Source organism: Odocoileus virginianus, chromosome 19 (assembly GCF_023699985.2).
Source record: "Odocoileus virginianus isolate 20LAN1187 ecotype Illinois chromosome 19, Ovbor_1.2, whole genome shotgun sequence".
Classification (NCBI taxonomy): Eukaryota; Metazoa; Chordata; class Mammalia; order Artiodactyla; family Cervidae; genus Odocoileus; species Odocoileus virginianus.
This window is the reverse complement of record NC_069692.1, coordinates 32,306,376-32,326,525: the sequence shown is the minus strand read 5'-3', so window position 1 is coordinate 32,326,525 and position 20,150 is coordinate 32,306,376. Positions and strand designations below refer to the sequence as shown.

Genomic DNA, 20,150 nt, shown 5'->3' with positions numbered 1-20,150 from the left:
ATTCATAATTTAAGAAAAAGCTAATACAATTTGAATGTACATAAACAGAAGACAAACAATTCATGATGCATTCTTTATGAATTACAGTAGTTACATAGGATGCTGTTGTTTAGTCGCTAAGTTGTGTCTGACTCTTTGCAACTTCATGGACTGTAACCTGCCAGCCTCCTCTGTCCATGGGATTTCCCAAGCAAGATTACTGGAGTGGGTTGCCATTTCCATCTCCAGGTGATCTTCCCAACCCAGGATTGAACCTGCATCTCCTGCTTGGCAGGTGGATTGTTTAGCACTGAGCCACCTGGGAAACCCTAAAAGGATGAGGAAGATATATATTCTTACAAAAAAACATACCTAAAAGGGGAAAACAAAATACGTCACAGAACATAATTAATTAAATATAAACTGTTATACAAAAAACTATGAAATGATATATATCAAACTGCTTCACTGGATCCGGGGTTATAAAGGAATTTTACCTTCTGTTTTATAAATTTAGATATTATATTTTAGATATTATTTTTTATAGAGCAGATTTTATAATCAGATCCCCCAAAATGCTTTTCTCTATACATAAAAAAATATTTATCTTGAGGAAAAACAAAAAGGGAAGATTTAGTCTATGCTGTCTTAATGTATTAAAAATGGTAATCATTTCTTTCTTAACAGCTCTAAACAATGTTTTACATTAATAAAAAGTAACTGATTCACTCTGTTTTTCATTATGTCGTATGAAGAGTTCTATATCTTTACCAAAAACCAAATTTTCAATTTGTACTCCTACTTGAAAACACATTGAAAAATTACTGAATGCTGTTGATTAAGAGATAAGGGGTAAAAAGAAAAAAGGAGATAAGAAAGACAGTGTATGGTCATTATTAGTTACTCTTTACTGGAGAGTTATATGTTTTAATGTTTTATGATATTAATTCATTTTGAACGGGATAATCTGGGTAGAGGAAATTAAGTCTTAGCAACAAAAGACCTCGGGAGAGTAATCTTCTATTGAATCTTTGAAGGAAATGAGATTGTAAGATTTTGTGAAAATCAAGTAAGTTAGTTATTGTCTAATATGAAACAGCCAATTTTCATTACGTACAAGAAAGCAGTAAGAAATCACAATGCATAATTCATAATCCTTTCATATTATTTAAAGGAATGCATTTACACCATTTAAAAGAGTAACCAAAAATACTCCATATGCCCTGAAGAATCAATTTCTAAAAATTCTCTCATCCTGAAGATAGTCCATTTGACAACAACCCAAAAAATCCAATTAAATAAATAGATGGATCCTCTAAATACACTGAACTCCCTGATGACAAAATGATAAATAAGTAGGTATTACTAGCCTTGAAGAGAAAAATACAAGGAAAGAAAAACGAATAATAGCAACACTAGCACCTTTAATTGAGAACTTAAGGCGTAATGGGTGTTAGAAAAAAGGAGCACTCTCTTCTTCTTGGAAGGGGAAGGTATCCTCCTTACTTCCAGGTTTGTGCTAAGGCTTAACTATTGAGAAAACTGAAGAAGAAAATCTCAAGAGGAAATTCTGAAAGACAAAACTCTGTACAATAACGAATTCCACTGATAACTCATCGTGATTGCACATGTGGGTTTCTGCCAGCACAGTCAGCAGGTCTGATGTCATGAAACACCAAGAGTCACATTCCCAATGCACAAAAAGACAGTAAAAGGGAACTCTGGCAGTCCAGTGGTTAAGACTCTGCACTCCGAGTTCAAGGGGCATGGGTTAGATCCCTGGTTGGGAGACTAAGATCACACAGGCCACACAACAGGGCCAAAAATAAAAAAGCAAAAACAAAAACACGGTGGAACCTCAGTTTTGAGTGAGCTGGCTAGGTTTGGCTGCGTCTCTAAAATAAACAAGGGCTGGATTCACAAACCAGGATTATAATTACATATACAAACTTTAGATGCTTAAAGCAGAAGTAAAATTAGAGGCAAAGAATAAGGCATTTTCTACTAAGGAAATAAATTATTTTCATAAGGGAGATGAATTTATCCTGACATTATATATTGTAAGTAGCCCTCCAGGATATCACTTTTTTTAAGTGTTAGACCTTAAAAATGTAAGACATTATTATTTAATTGTTATTACAGTCTTTTTGACCAGAATTGTGGGGCCTGCCTGCTAATAAACAGCCATACCTCTAACCACGGCAATGCAACAGAAGAGTCTCTGTCCAATTCAGTGGAGTCCCACAAAGAAAATGTCATTTTCAGTTTCTTGGCTGGTATTTATAGTAATAACCAGTTTTAGCTCTGACCTTAACTTTTAAATTACTTTCATTAGCTTGCTTGAAATCTTTAAAGCAGGTGAAGTATTTAGGCACTTAATGCAGAATGCAGTCAAGTTCACAAAAATGTTGTATTTATTAAATTATAGGTAATTTCTTCATTTAAAATTTAAAATGTTTTTACAGTATGTTTTAAGTTTTACAGTTTAAGTTTTAAACTTTCCAAAACTAATTAAGTAAATCAAGGATGTCATTTTAAATATATAATCCTTACACAAGAAAATGTAATATTAAGACAATCCTCATAAAATGAAGTGTTTTGAAGGATATGGCTTCTCTTGTGGCTCAGCTGGTAAAGAATGTGCCTGCAATGCGGGAGACCTGGGTTCGATCCCTGGGTTGGGAAGATGCCCTGGAGAAAGAAAAGGCTACCCAGTCCAGTATTCTGGCCTGGAGAATTCCATGGACTGCATAGTCCATGGGTTTGCAAAGAGTCGGACACGACTGAGTGACTTTCACTTCACTTTGAAGGATAATGAACTATTTTCCCTAACTAACCTTACAGTATTTGAATAACTTATTATGATGTCAAGTCAAGAATTCATCTAATATAGAACAAAAACTATATAGCAAAAACCCATTATATAAATGAAAGTATTAATGACTTATTTAGAATAATTCAATAGACAAATGTGCACGCACATGTGTGTATTCAAATATTCCACTGCTTAACAACACACTTGGCTTTGACTTTCTTCTCAACCCTTGAGAGCTTCATTTATTTGCTAAGATGGGGAATAGTAATCTGGACATTTTTTAACAGTCCTTCGAGTGATTATTGCGAACAAGCAAGACTGAGAATTGTTAGCCTACCTAACTTTTCCTACCTACACTGAACATAGTGATTAAGTTTTTCTTAGTCATCTAGTTTTTTCATAAGTTAACCCAACCTACTCCAGGAAGATTAAAGTACATTTTACTCAGAAAAACTTTGGTTTAAACATGTATCAAATTAGAAGGGAGAAGTTAGGTAGGGGGACCCTCCCTGTATGACAAATGCTTTACTTGAACTCCTTGTGTAGTATGTAAAGATTTAAAGGATAAGCAAAACACTTAAAGGAAGAAATTATGAAAGTTATACAATAAAGCATGACAATTTCTGCATATATTGATTTCCTCTGATATATTCAAAACTACCCAAATTACATAATTACTGGGGTTTCCCTAATGGCTCAAATGGTAAGGAATTCGCCTGCAATGCAGGAGACCTGGGGTTGATCCATGGGTCGGAAAGATTCCTGAAGAAGGGAATGGCAACCCACTCCAGTATTCTTGCCTGGAGAATTCCACGGACAGAGGAGGCTGGTGGGCTACAGTCCATGGGGTTGCAATCAGTTGGACATGACTGAGCAACTAACACTTTCAAATTACATAATTATTATTTTCATACAACTCTAAAATTTATCAAGAATGTAAGAGCTTGCAGAGAATACAAAAAGCAAGGTAACCCTATGTTTATTTAGCCACTGTTTGATATTTGCACCATTCAATCCAATGAACCTTGTCCTTTCCAAAACATCTTGCTTTCAGGATTTATACAGGGGATTCAGTTAAATAATGTGATATAATGTGTCTAAAAAAATGTACAGTATTAACTAAAAAAATGCAAATTCCTTTGCTTTACCTCTATCAATTTAAAGCCATTTTCTACATTACTTCAATATTCATCTTTGCTGTGTGCCCTACTATGCTCAGTCTGACTCTTTGTGACCCCATGGACTGTAGCCCAGCCAGGGCTCCTCTGCCCATGGGATTTCCCAGGAAAGAATACTGGAGTGGGTTGCCATTTCCTCCTCCAGGGGATCTTCCCAACACAGGGATCAAACCTGCATCTCCCATGACTCCTGCATTGCAGGCGGATTCTTTACCACTAAGCCATTGGGGAAGCCCCAGTATTCATCTTTGAGGAATTTTAATGTTACTTATTCCAAAATAATTCCACCTTTCCATATGTCTTAACAGAAAGTTTCAAATGCCCTGAACCTTGTCAGGATTGCAATACCACACTGCAATTTGGGTAGCTCATCTTTCAAAATATATCACAGATGCTGCTACATGTTTTCTGTGTGCTGACACATGTAATCTTTTCAGAATAAACAGACTGATAAGGAAACTGAAACTCAGAGATGTTATGTAACTTGATCCACATCACAAAATGTGCAAATGGTAAAGGTGAGAATCCCATCAGTTCTAATTGCCTAATGCAATAGTTAGTTCCTCAAATGCATGATCGTAATTCCAAACCTTTTGATATCCACCATAGCACAGTGACTTGCATCAATCAAGACTCAAGAAATGATTCCTGATGATAGATAACCAATTCACATATATTTTCAAAGACAAATAATGAAACCCTATAGTAGTAATACAATCCTACCCAACAATTCTGTCTATCTGTGATAGGCCTGCGTAACTACAACACACAGATATGTTGGAAAATATGGACAAAGTTCATTTCTAAAGCAGCTTGAAATTCCCACATTATAAGTTAAATTCATGTACATTTCAGACTTTTGAAATCATCTGAGTCCTAACATTATCATTCTGGGGTAGCTCAATATGCTGCTATGCTTTTAATCTTCTCTCTTCTAATTTTCCTCCCCATAAAATCAATAAAGTATAGGTTGTAAAGAAAGTTATTTTGTTCAATTACTCCTAGCTAGAGGCAGATGTTAGTTATAACTCTCCTTAGCAGGTATTTTTCAAGCAGCTGGTGCCCTTTTCCTGGTTAGTTGTTTGCAGCATTCCCAGTAGACTTTACAGTAAAATCCTACAAAAGTTCAGGGCGTAAGACAAAATTAATTCTTTTTTAGAAAAGAAAATATAGATTTACTCCTTCAAATCAGACTTAGCTATTTCATATATTTAAACTATAATGTACTTTCATAGCAAGTAAATATTACTTTTTAATCATATAAATGTTTCCTGAGAGTCAAAATATATAAACATTTCTTATGGGAAAGCTTATCTCGTGGAACAAATTTTTATATACTGCACATTTATTGACCCCTAAAACAGAAAACCCCTGAAATCCTTTTGTTTTGTTTAGTTGATAAATCGTGTCCAGAGAACCCAGTCCAGCCCATCCAAATCGGACCTCCAGAATGCTGAGATAATAAATGGATGTTTTAAGTCACTAATATCTTGGTAATTTCTTATACAACAACAGAAAGTTAACACAAAGTCACATCATAATCAAACTACCTAAAATCAGTGAGGAAAAGAAAATCTAAAAATCAACCAGAAAAAAAAAAAGACTTATTATATAGAGAGGAAGATTAAGAATGAGGACAAGTTTTTTATCAGACACAATGTAAGTAAGAAGACAACATCTGTAAGCTGCAAGAAGCAGCTACATCTGTAAGTACTAGGGAAAAAACCATCAACCTAAAATTTCACAGCAAATGAAATATCTTTCAAGAACAAACACAAAATAAAGATTATTTTTTTTAGACATACAAAACTGAAAGAATTTATTACCAGCAGACTTGCACTAGAAAAAATGAATACCAGATGGAAATCTGAATCTCCCTACACAAAGGCATAAAAGAGCAGATAAATGCACAAGTGTAAGGACGTTTCCTGGTTATCATTTAGACATCTTAAATGATATCTTAAAAAAAGACTATTAACAGCAAAAAGAATAACAACGTGTTGTGGGGTTTACAACAGATGTAGAATGTGTCTATATTTACATATTTGTTTGTTCATTTGTTTGCTTTGGTGGTAATAAGTACTGAAAAATCTGAAATATATAGTAGCAAATATTATCAGAATACTCATGTTTCTTTGACTGCCAGGTGAGGTGAGACATGTATCAAGGGAAATTATAATTTGTTAAAATGATCAGAAATTTAATATTTGTCACATTGTTTCCTTCCTGGTGAAATTTATGAAATCTTCTTCCCTAAGATCTCTATCAGTATGAAAAAGATTGTGAGCTCACTTCTCAGTGCTGAACTTTAGATTTTGTTACTATTTCTTGATACCACCTCCAAAAAAAGCAGTGAGGAATTCAAGGTCATGGTGCTGATGAAACTGATAATACACTTGACAGTGTAATAAGCAGCCTGTGGGATGCTTCTGAAAAAGGCTTTTTATTTGGGTGTATGTCCAGGTTTTAGTAACATTTTTTCCTGTTCAAGTTGATCTCATAAAAATGATTCACATTCTGAAGTGCTTTTCTGGATGCCTCTTTAGCTTTCTTGCTTTTGTAATTTGATTGAATCAAACTGTGTCAATAAACTCTCTTAGCTTTAGGATCCCTTCAAGGCTCAGAGAACACAGTAAAACCACAAGAAAAGTAATAGTTTTTTACAGTCATTCTACTTCCCTTTTCCCAAACTCTTAGTCTTGAGATAACCACAAATGTCAATAAATACAATGACAGGTTTCTTTATTTTCTATCAATTAACTGGAAACTACCCTATGTCCTTTGGCCACCTCACACGAAGAATTGACTCACTGGAAAAGACCCTGATGCTGGGAGGGATTGGGGGCAGGAGGAGAAAGGGACGACAGAGGATGAGATGGCTGGATGGCAACACCAACTCGATGGGCATGGATTTGGGTAGACTCCAGGAGTTGGTGATGGACAGGGAGGCCTGGCATGCTGCAATTCATGGGGTCGCAAAGAGACGGGCACGACTGAGAGACTGAATTGAACTGAACTGACCCTATGTCTTCATAGAGTGACTATGCACTTGTAATGAAAGAATACCTGAAGAGCATAAATGAACATAGAAGTAATGTATTTAATAAATATAATTCCCAGAGAATAAGTCTTTTCATGTTATCCACACTCAGATTGATCTCACCAGTGTCAGTTTACATTTATCATTTTAAGCTAACATTCTATCTAAAATGTCTTAAGTACTCACAATTCTTCCAAGTGTTTTACATATATTATTTGATGACATATATATTTTTTTACATATATATGTGATGACAGAGGATGAGATGGTTGGATGGCATCACTGACTCAATGAACGTGAGATTGAGTAAACTCCGCGAGTTGGTGATAGACAGGGAGGCCTGGTGTGCTGCAGTCCATGGGGTTGCAAACAGTCAGACATGACTGAGCAACTGAACTGAACTGAACTCATTTGATCCTCACAATAAAACAGTGAGGTAGGTACTATCACCCCTATCTTACAAGTGAAACACTGGATCTCAGAGAATAACTTGGCCCAGTCTTTCAGCTAGAACATGGGGAGCCAAGATTCAAGCTTGTCCGAGTGGATTCCCAGCCTCACTCTTCATCAACATGTGACCTCCCGGACGTAACACACACACCCTGCTCCTCTTCTCCTATTTCTCATCTTAATAAATGACACCAGCGCTCACCCATGTTGCCCCGGATATCATTTCAGTTTCTTCTCTCTGCTTCATCTCCTGTCATTTAACCTGTCATCAGATGTTACACGACTTCTAAACTAACATCTACTAACATTTAACTAGCAGCTCTCTAGTCTCCGTTGTCCCACTTTCTACATAGGCTCCACTTTCTTCATCCAGGCACACAGCATTTCTCCCTTTAATTATTGCAGCAGCTCTACTCTCAACCATCAGTTTTTTTTTTACTGCAACCAGAGTAATCTCTGTAAGTGAAAAAAAATCTGATCATTTACATTTATTTTTAAGAAGTAGCATTTCCAATAATAATGAATTTAAACTTACTATGTATGGTTTTCAAAGTCCTTCATGTGTACTAGCAAGTCTCTTTTTAGACTAATTGCTGCCATGCTACATATGTAGCTTGCATACTAATAATACTGAAATACATGTTTACAAAAGGTCACATACTGTTTCATGGAGCATCCTTTGCCTATGATACACCCCCCACCACCTCCTTTGTCTATGTGGCAAAATCCTATGCCCTCATTGACCTCCATGAAGACTTCTGTGAACTTGATAATCTGCTTTCTCTGTGCTGCCATAGAAATCTGCACAACATACCCCTACTGTATTAACCACTTCCATAGGAATGGTGTGGGTCAGATACACTACACGGAGTAATTTAAGATCGGAGATAATACCCTGTTTATAATTTCCCTCAGGACCTAGGCTGTAAACACGGGACTCAAAAATCTGGGGTCACAAAAATCCTCAAACTCTCTACATTGAGATTTTATAGGATTCAACTTTCTTAACTTCTCAAATGAAACATTATATGCATCTTTTATATTACTTTTCCAAACTAAATAGTATATTTGAATCAGTATTCCGATTCTGCCAAATAACATTCTATTGGCTATTTAAAAACTGTAACTCCCGCCTGTGGAAACAGATAACAGTCACCTGATTTAACACCAACAAAAAAGCAAACCTCACTCTCATCAAAATATCAAAGACACAGTTCTGTCTGCTTGGCATCTTTCACATGCTCCTTTTAAAGATAACAGCCTCATCTTCCCTTCGGGAAACTCCTCCTTGACTCCTGATGGCTCACAGAGGGCTGAGGGTGAGGAAACTCAAGTGAGCAGCATAGTCAATTAAGAATCCCACACTCCTACCACGGGGAAAGTAGTTCAGAAATGAACTGGTGACACAAGTCAAGAAGATAAGAGCTCATCCCAGGAGTTTTTTTGCTTTGTTTTAATGGGGAGAAGCCTCTTGCTTTTAGAATGAGGGGAGAGGAAAGCCTGGAGTTACTGTCTTATGTTCTTCCCTGATTACATGTAAAAAGTATGTATCTGAGAGTCGGGATAAAAAGAACCAGAGAAATAAAAGGAGGGGAATAGAGGGTAAAAGAAAGGGAGGAGAAGATAAGGGAGAAGGGAAAGAGAAGGAAATAAAGACAGACAGAGAGATGAAGATAGAGGAAAAGATCTGATGACATCATGTGAACTTATATATCCATCTGAATGCATAGGCAGCTTTATTCCCAGATATTTTGGTTAGAAAAGCCAACAGTCTGTCTTCATTGCTAAAACTTATTTTGAGTTTCATTTCTCTAACTTCCAAATGAGTGAGTTCTATCTAATACAGAAGCCCATCTAATGATTTTTTTGGGTTTTTTTTTTGGATTATTCCCTCTCCAGGAAAGTACAAAACCCATTTAAGAGCATTAACAGCAATTTTGCACATCATTTTAGAATTTTTAAATTATCCTTATCTTTTTAATCAAATTACAGAAGTATTTTAAGAAGACAAGAAAGACAGGACAAATTTATCTGATGTGACATGCAGTCAGCGAAAGGACATAAAAGCATTTTATCTATTGTTCCACAGGACTGTCAGGAGCAGAATCCAATTATGATCTCAGTGAAAAGAGAAAGATAACATCTTCAAGAACATTTCTCCTGATACATAAAGATCCTGCCTTTTAAAAAAGATCCAAACTAACAGATGCATCTAACTAAACTAACAGTCTGTTAACATCTATATTTTTTCCTGAGCTCTATATGAATATCCACAGTAACAGCATCTAGTTGGGATCATTATTTACATTGCTAAGAGATCAAAGAGTTTACTTATGTACTTATGACACTGCATTTGAATGTAGTATTCCCCAATTATTGCCCCTTATGAAAGTGCACATTTAAACCACAAGAAGAAAAATATAAGTAATATATAAAAATATGAATTAAAATGGCTAAAATAAAAATTTTAAAAAGTGATACCCACCAAATGCTGGTGAATATGTGGAGAAACTAGATCACACTGGATTACTGTTGGGTAAATAAAATGATACTTTGGAAAAAAATTATGGTAGTTTCTTAGAAAACTAAACAAGTAATTATAATATGACTGAGTAATTGCATTCTTGGATATTTATCCCAGAGAAATGAAAACTTACATTTGCACAAAAATCTGTACACCAAAAAAAAAAAAAAAATCTGTACACCAATATCTGGAGCAGTTATTTCCACATTATGGATGCAATTATGTATTCCGAAGTTTATAAACTAAAGCCCTAACTCCCAAAGTGACCATATTTGGAGACAGAACCTTTAGGGTTCTGAGGTTATCTGAATGAGACCCTAATCCAATAAATAGGCCTGGTGTCCTGATAAGAAGCAGAAAAGACACCAGAAGTCTCTAGATACACAGAGAAGAGGCCACATGAGTCCACGAGGACACAGAGAGATCACACCTGCAATCCAGGAAGAGTTCTCAGCCAGAAAACAAAACTGTCAGTCCCATGGCCTGGGACTTTGAGCCTCCAGGACTGTGAAAAAGCAAATGTCTGTTCTTTAAGCCACCTAGTCTGTGCTTAGGGCAGCTCAGATAGACTCACAGAATCCATAACAGCCAAAATCTGTAAACAACACAGATGTCTGTCAACAGGTGAACAGCTACATTGTGGTCATCCACATCTCGCGGGGTAGAGAGGATAATGATCCCCAATGATGGCCACATCCTAGTCCAGGGAACCTGTAAGTGTGTTAGGCTACATGGCAAAGAGACAGTAGGGCTGCACATGGAAAGAACGCATTCGGAAATCTCTTTCACTCCTATAATCTACATTAACGTGAACAAAGTATTTATTTGGAAAAAAGTTTGAGAGAAAAAGAAGCCTGGTCCATTCATTATAAATACAATGAATGTCAATGATGTTTTTACATGAAAAAAAGTTAATATTTGCTATCTAAAACTAAATAAATCTTCATGATGATAATCCTTATAATGATTGGTAGGGTTTAAAAAGAATTATATATATAACTATTTAATTCTACAGGCTCTCAGCCTTGCCTGCATTTCAGAATCACCTACAGAGCTCTAAAAATCATCTTCAAAATATAGATATTATGGGTCCCACCCAAGAGATTATGATTTAATAGGGATCAAAGCATTTGGATCTTGAAAAAATTCTACAGTAATTTTGAGGCCAAGGCTGAAACCCACTAATATAAGTTTTAATGACCATTTTAGTCTACTATAAAAACTTATAGGAAACAACTTAAAATTCCAACAATAAGAAATTGGTATAAAAGTAATGAAGACATAAGTTGGGATACCACATAGTGATTTAAAATAATGTCGTAAAAATATGTCTATTGACATAGAAAAATGTACGTAAGTGTATATATATATATATATATATATATACATATATATATATATAAACACAGAAAAAAAGTATGTATGGATACAATTCTATTTTTGTAAAACTAAAACACATATGCACCGATATGTATAAAATGGAGCTAATTTGGGTTGGCTGTAGTTACTCCTTATGCTGCTCCTTTTGTATGCCTATATTATTTGATATTTCTGAATGATTTCATAAGACTCATATATAAAAATAAAGCAACTTCACTTTGGTGATGAAAAAGCTAACCTTAAATAACAAATGTACTTTAAATGAAAAAATATTTTATTCTGAGATAAAGCAATTAGAGCAAAATTTTAACTAATGGTAAATCAAAACAAAAGGGAATAAGAATAGTACTATTCACGCATCTTTTCCATAGGGCTGCAATTATTCAAAATTTAAAAGCTGAGGCAAAGTTAATTAATTTAGAATTTGGTCCTATCCTCAAATAATATTCTATTTTATTATAGGCTGACCATTTCATATGTCAGTACAATACATGAATCCTTTAAAACAATGCACTTGAGTCAGCTTACATAAGATAAAAGTATGAGCTAAAATAGCTAAAATAAACATACAATTATAGAAATATATACACAAAATACATGTAAATATATTCAATGTGTAAAGAAATATATGTATAAATGTTTTTTTAATTTAAACTCCCCTATTTCATTAGTAATCAACTGCATGTATCTCTTTATTGTATTAACCAAGTTTTATACTGTAATGGTCTTTATCTTTCTGGCTTACTTCACTCTGTATAATGGGCTCTAGTTTCATTAACCAACTTTTAAAAATAATTTTTCCAATACAAATGCATTCAAAATCATACCAAGCATCAAAACAATCAACTTCGCAAAATGAAAATCTTACCTCATCTAAGTCTTGGATATAAACTGGTTTTTCCTCAAAGCCAATTGGCATTGGTTCACTATAAGGAATCTTTACTTCTTCATATATCTTGTTGTTCTCTCTTTGGATTCCTTCTGGTAAAATCATCTATAAACATTAAAAATTCAATAATAATATGAAATAGAATAATGTCTCTGGTAAAGATTCTTTAATTAAAGAGAGAAGGGAAAATGCTATTGGTTTCATGACATTGCACTAGCAAACAAATGTAGCTAAAGGAAAACAAAAACAACCAAAAAAACACACACATACATATACATAAAGCATTCATGAATCAAATATCTCATATAACACACAAACCATATTACATTGATGAATTTTAAGCACACAGTAATTACATGGTATTCCTGAAGATAAATGTAGTTAACATAGCCAGGGAAAACATGCAATACACCTTGTAAGGTTTAGTTAAAAAGTGGTGCAACTGCCAAAACTCAAAAACACAAGTTGTACAGATAATGAAAGGGAGGAGAACAAATATGCTTTGAATACCTACTATGTGCTAAGAACTTCACATAAACTGCACTATCTCATTTTCTTCAATATTCAAATATACAATTTAGCATAGTAAAATGAAACAGGGAAAAATCTGTGTGTCATATCTCTAGAACAGACACATTATCCAAAAGTGGTCATATACCAATGACATACCTTTGTACCAGCAATGAATGCTGATGTTCTCATGGCTTCAGCCTGGGAATCATAAACATGGGGATAACGTATTTTTTCAACATCTGTGTCTCTCTGCCTGCTCAGAATTGGAACGTTTCTAGCGTTCATGAGTGCCTGCTCTCTGTAAATACAAAAATAATAGGCTAAATCTGTCATTTTTATCTCACAATAGAAAGCATATACTAAAACAAAGTCACTATAATAACTATTTCATGTAGTCTTCAATTACAAAAGAGAAGAAATTAAACAACACAAAGTTATTAGCAAGCCTGAAATTTTCCGTGTAATCATGTAAGTATCAATACATTTTCAGGTACTATTTTTAGATAACATCATCTGATAAGTTTGACTTAATGATTTTTATTATAATTTTTTCAGAATCCAAAGATATTTAACAAAGTATAAATAAGTTCCTTTTTTAAACTGGGTTTCAATATTTAAATACCATGTATAATAATGCCTTTATTTCATTTGCCTCCTTTCTACTTCTCAACAACATGGGAAAAAGCATTCATTAAGGTAGGAAAGAAAAAGATCTCAAAACAAATTTGTGTACACTTCATAAAGCACAGCACCTAAATCTCTCACCTCTGTGGATGCAACCAAGAATATTCTAATTAAGCAGATCACTGCTTTCTTATCCTAGAAAATTAGGTTTTCATACAACAAAATTCTATTCTTGTAAGAAAACGTGACTAGAAGAATCATCCAAGTTGTTAAAACTAAACAATTATAGTGATACATAAAAGCAGCAAGTACAGCACAAGCATTTTTCAACTTCTGTTTTTATTACCTGTGCATCCGCAGTTCCTTAGGATCAAAGCACAGGAGGCCGTCTGCAGTTTCTCCATCTTCTCCGGCCTTTTTTTCTCGTCTGGCAATTCTTTTTTCTTCCCGGCGATACTGTTTCATTAACTGCTTCTCTTGTTCAGACTGAATAGTGACTTGACAACCATAATTAGGTTTAGCATTTTCTCCTAAAATTTTTTTGCAATTGTCTGCAAGGCAAATTTAAGATCCATATTTTTACAAGTTTAACCTTTATGAAAACCAGTTTTCCTCTTTATCAAAACATAAGCTACACAATGCTCTAAGAATTCATTTTTTTTAAGTGGCACATTTAATTACATGTTCTAAGGAGAGCTTTTCTAAGTCACAATTTCTAAATGATATAATATCCTGGCTTAGAAAAAGTCAGAAGATATTGTTTTTCTACTGACTAATATAAATTCTTAGACATAACATCAGGAACCTAAAAATTCTATTTCATAATTTTGAAATAATCTAAATTATTTCAAAATAATTACCAATACTAATCAGTATTTACTGTTAACATAGTAAAATAAAGATATCCTTTACATATATATAAGATTTAACTTTTTTCCATATAATAAGTCTCACTCTGTTAAACTGTCTATATGTCACTACTATTTTATACATGAAATAAAGTAAAATAAAAATAAAATACAGCTCAGGATATATTTAGAAGATGACTAAAGCAAATTAAGTATGATCCACCTTTTCATGGAAATGCAGGGTTTTTTAACCATTTTTTAAACTGAAGTATAGTTAATATAAAATGTTGAGTTAATTTCAGATGTACAGCAAAGTGATTCAGGTGTGTGTATATATATACATATGCTTTTCTAGATTCTTTTCCATTATAGGTTATTATAAATATTAAATATAGTTCTCTGTGCTATACAGTAGGTCTTTGTTTGGGATTTTATATACAACACTGTCTATATATTTATATTCAGCATATGTTTATATACAGTATATATATATGTGTGTTTATATGTGTGTTTATGTTTATAGATATGTTTATATGTAGTATATGTTTATATACAGTAGGTCCTTGTTTGGAATTTTACATACATTACTATGTATATGTATATGTTAATTCCAAACTCCTAATTTTATCTCTCCCCCATCCTCTTTGGTAATCATAAATTTGTTTTTATGTCTATGAGTCTACTTCTGCTTTGTAAATAAGCTCACCTGTATCCTATTTTTAGATTCCACATATAAGATATCATATGATATTTGTCTTTCTCTGTCTGATTTATTTCACTCAATATGATAATCTCTAGGTCCATCCATGTTGCTGTAAATGGCATTATATCATTCATTTTTATGTCAGAGTAATAGTCCACTATATACATAAAACACACCTCCTCTATCCATTCACTTGTCAGTGGGACACTTAGTCCATGTCTTGCCTATTGTAAATAGTGCAGCTATGAACACTGGGGTGCACATATATTTTCAAATTAGAGTTATCCAGATATCCAGATATATGCCCAGGAGTGGAATTGCAGGACCATCTGGTAAATCCATTTTTATTTATTTATTTTTGGTGGGGGAGGGCACACCACATGGCTTGAGGGATCTAGTTCCCCAACCAGGGATCAAACTTGTGCCCCCTGAAGTATAAACACCTAATCACTGAACTGCCAGGGAATTCCCTATTTTTAGCTTTTTAAGGAACCTCCATATAGTACTCCATAGTAGCTATACCAATTTATATTTCCACCAACAAGGTAGGAGGGCTCCCTTTCCAACATTTATTTATTTGTCAACTGGTTAATGATGGTCATTTTGACTGGTGTAAGGTGATACCTCCTGGTAATTTTGATTTGGGAAATACAGCTTCTTTAAAAAAATGGAAGAAGTCTAGAGCCACTTAAGAGGAATCAGGTCAATCAAAGCTCAATGTTTACAAGGGAGAATTAAACCTGTGGTTGGCCAACTCAATAGTCAGGAAAAATGTTCTACAAGGAATACCTTCTGTGTTTAATTAAATCTTTCTAAGAAATAGTATCCTGGCTCACTGCAGCCCTAAAGGAATTGACAGGAATGTCACTGAAAGCAATCCAAGTCAATACAAGCTTACTGTTTTAAAGACCTACTAGGTCCCAGGCACTGCTGGTAGGCTAGAAAAACAATGAAGAATGAAATTGGTCCACACTCTGAAGATGCACAGTGCAAGTTATTTTATCAAGTTCCAAGGCCCAATACAAAACAAGGAAGGATTTAAACAGCATCAAGAGGAGGAATTTAGCTTTCTAATTCACTCTAAGTCAAATTTTTACAATTCTCAGGCATGTGTCATTATCTCATTACATGATTTTGAATAAGTCATTTTAACTCTCAACCACATGAAATAACGCCTGTAAATAAGGCACCATAAGTCTCAAAAAGGAAAATGAGAAATAAAAGTTACATCTGAAAATTATGAAATAAGATATATTCTTACCTATATTGAAACTACATTTTATGGTTCTGAGAAAAGTATTTTTCTAAGTCTTACATATTTTGCTTTGTAAGTAAAACTTATTTATCTATTATAATGATTGAATTTATAATCAAGAAACTCTAGTATTAGAGGAAGAAAGCAGCATACTGCCAGTTTTCTAATGTACTCTGAAATATGAAAAAAAAAAATTAACCTATTTGCACAGTCACATGCTCAGAACAGAGATATTAAGCAGATTTTTAAAAATCTGAATAATGCCATAAACTTATTACTATAAATGAATGATAAAGGCTGTGTACGTGAAACTAAATTCTTTGGGTGTTGTTCAGTTACTAAGTTGTGTCTGATTCTTAGGAATCCCATGGATTGCAGCAGGCCAGGCTCCTCTGTCCTCCAGTATTTCCTGGAGTCTGCTCAAATTCATGTCCATTGAGTCAGTGATGCTATCTAATCATCTCATCTTCGTCCCCTTCTCCTCCTGCCTATAATAACCTTTCCCAGCATCAGGGTCTTTTCCAATGAGTTGGTTCATCGCATCAGGTGGCCAAAGTATTGGAGCTTCAGCATCAGTTCTTTCAATGAATATTCAGGGTTGATTTCCTTTAGGATTGACTCGCTTGATCTCCTTGCAGTCCAAGGGACTCACAAGGGTCTTTTCCAACACCACAGTTGGAAAGCATCGGCTCCTCAGCACTCAGTCTTTGTGGTCCAACTCTCATCCATACATGACTACCAGAAAAACCACAGCTTCGACTGTATGGACCTTTGTTGGCAAAGTGATGTCTCTGCTTTTGAAGGGGTCTTTGGGTGACATATTTTATGATAACATCATTAATATTTTAAACAAATGTGACAGGTACAAAATACTATTGGACACATCTGTGCTCATCAAAATAAAGTTAAAATTATAAGAAGGAACTATATTTACCTTATTAATAGCTTTAAAAGGCCTCAGTCAGAATATACTGAAATCCCATAAGATTGAACATAATAAGCGACTTTTAAAATCAAGTTATTAAGCACAAATGCTTAAGTGTATTATTCTCTTTGATGAGTTCAGCTAACTGGAGACTGACAAGTAGAAATGAAATGAATAAGCTTAACAGCAACTCTAATACAGAACTTTCTGAAGAACATGTAGAGCTTGTATCCTTTTAAAACGCTCCTATGACAAAGTCTTCTATAACTACTCAAAATAGTGTCATTTGACAGCATAAGCTAACTTAATTTTTATTTTATGATACACCCTATACTAAACATTTGCCACAACAGCCCCCAAAACAGAATTCAATTTATAACTATCAACTTAGCAGTTAGTACACTGTTCTCACTCACTTCTAGCCTACCTTATATTTCCTGGTTATAAGAACAGAGATAAAATAGGGTGTGTGTGTGAGTCTGCAGGCAAGAACACTGGAGTGGGTGGCCATTCCGGACCTCCCCAACCCAGGGATCAAACCCACGTCTCCTGCGTTACAGGCAAATTCTTCACCATCTGAGCCATCACACTGCTCTCTAAGACCATGATTTTGCGGAAGAGAGAAAAGAATAGGACGTGACCGTCTTACTAAGGTAACTTAATAAAGAATGGAACAATTTGGTAGTTTTAAGAGAATTTTGAAGGATCATTAATACAAAATTATATCAAAATACATAAATGGATGAGAACAGAGATAAAGTAACAAGTCAAATGATTCTTTTCTTCTTGAGTATTTCCTTCCCCCACTCCTCAGAAAAAGAAATTAAGGAGAATCATTTTTAAGGCAATTATACAAAAAACGCTATTTAAAAAAATCTTTAATATATGCTCATTGTCAGTTTCTTTCACCACAATCCTTAGAAGAAGTTAGTCTGTTTAAATGTCCCAAATTTTTGATGGTTATAATTATATTCTTCATTAGTAGCAACATTAAAAACAACCTAGCATAGACTTAAAAGAGTAAATGACAACTGAGAAGAGTAGAAAATATTTCAGGGCAAACTAAAGGCTCAAAAAATTTTTAATAATTCAAATTTAAAATGTGGTTTTAGGTTAAAAAGTGTGCTGCTTCTTAAAAGTTATCCTAGTAGAATAAAGTTTGTGTTATACAAAAATGACCATAATGAAACTGAAAAATGACATTCACTCATCACCTACAGCTTTCTTTAAAAAATACATATGCTGAACATATTTTGAAGTTTTGTTAATAAATTAGAACTAATGAAAGGTGGGATCAGTAAGAATCAACACTTTAAAGACTGAAAAAATGAATACCAAATTCTCAGAAATTACATTGCAAGACTGGATATTTAAATCCATTCCTTTACTTCTGGCAGATACCCACTTTAAACACTCAGTTGTGCTGGCTTACTGCAATGCCTGGCTGAAGCATGGTTTAACAGGTGAGAGTCCTTTTAGAGCCAGGCTGTTTATAAGTACTGAATATACTTAAAGAAATAAAACACTTTTAGAAACAAAGTGGCTAAATTCCAACGTTCAAAGTTTCTAGAAATCTCAAAGTAACTCCAAGACAACTACCAGTAATAAAAAAAACCCTTACGAAATTTTGGATTTAACTCAAGGCTGGTTTTGTAATTTCCTTTCACTGCCACACTCATAAATGTAAGAAAAAAGTGATATCACTTACTTAAACAAAGGGTAAATGTTGACTGCTCTGAAAAGGGGTATCTAATTTTTTATTCTCATGCACTTTGTAAAACTTCCAAACTATTTACAAGGCTGGCAAAGAAATTTGGGTAAAGGTAAGAAACAGTTTTCCTATCAATACTTACCACCTAAGACCTGAGTTTATCATCAGTTGTCTCATAGTAAGTCAGGTTTTTTTTTTTTTTTTAATAATTTTAGCTTCCTTGACAACTTTAATTCTTCTGGGGGTCTTCAGATATATGTAATACATGACTATATAAATGTTCAACTTGCTGCCTGTGATAACTGTACTACAGGTTAAGTAGGAGACTGTATATTGAAGATTTTATATCTAAAATATTATGATGTGTGCAACTTCCTATTGTTTAGCAAAAATTTTAACTGTGTACGTGTGTGTCCATGTATGCATTCACCTGCACATGTGTGTTTGTATGAGTGTGTGAGAAAGATAAAGGGTGGGTATGGAAGCAAAACGTTAATGATTGGTGAATCTACATGAAGAGTGTATGAGTAGTTACTATACTATCTTTGCACCATTACTAAGGTCTGAAATTTTCAAACTAAAAAATGTGGTTATAAATTGTAACTCTATTTGACCCTAAGCATTATATGTAGTTGCTTTAATTCTTTTTTTGTCTATCCAAATCTTCTGCCATACTTAAACATAGACAGACTCTCTGACATAAAACCCTATCTAGGGCATTGATACTTGTTTCATAATCTGCCATATCTAAAATCTACTCAAGAGAATGTTATCAGTAAGTTATATAACAACCAAAGAAAATTTAAAGTATAATTGTATTAAAAAATTGCTAAACAATGAGTTTTTCCTTTAAAGTAAAATTACCACTGATTACTTTCTTACCTTGAAGAGCCTGCAACTTATGATCATTTGAAGAATTAAGAAATCTGTCCACAATTGTAATTCTGTTCTGGAGGAGTTTCTCAATAAGTTCAAGTCCATCAGGTCCCAGCAGCTCAAATAGCTTATAAGAAGAGGAAAATCAAAACAGTTACTTCAAAATTAATGTTTTCAAGTTATTACCATCTATTCAACAGAGCAATGAAGTTAAACTAACACAGAAGAACCTAAAAAATATTTAGAAAAGAATTGTAAAAAAATAACAACTTAGGAAAGAAAAAAAAAAAAACTCCTCATATTTTCAGCTTTATAAGGCTATCTGCAATTATATGGGATTTCCCAGGCAAGAATATTGGAGTGGGTTTCCATTTCCTTCTCCAGGGGATCTTCACAACCCAAGGATCAAACCCCGGTCTCCTGCATCGAAGGTGGATTTT

General features: G+C 34.1%; 1 protein-coding gene across 3 annotated transcripts in view; it reads right to left on the bottom strand.

The window, feature by feature from the left end:
* Positions 1 to 20,150, bottom strand: part of ASCC3 (activating signal cointegrator 1 complex subunit 3) — a 320,082-nt gene that overhangs the window by 237,768 nt on the left and 62,164 nt on the right. For all 3 annotated transcript variants that reach the window (XM_070450058.1, XM_070450057.1, XM_070450059.1), the window contains 4 exons: positions 19,717 to 19,837; positions 13,739 to 13,943; positions 12,925 to 13,066; positions 12,235 to 12,360 (listed from right to left, as the gene is read on the bottom strand). In XM_070450058.1, the coding sequence (XP_070306159.1) occupies positions 12,235 to 12,360; positions 12,925 to 13,066; positions 13,739 to 13,943; positions 19,717 to 19,837 (594 nt within the window). The remainder of the gene's footprint in view (positions 1 to 12,234; positions 12,361 to 12,924; positions 13,067 to 13,738; positions 13,944 to 19,716; positions 19,838 to 20,150) is intronic.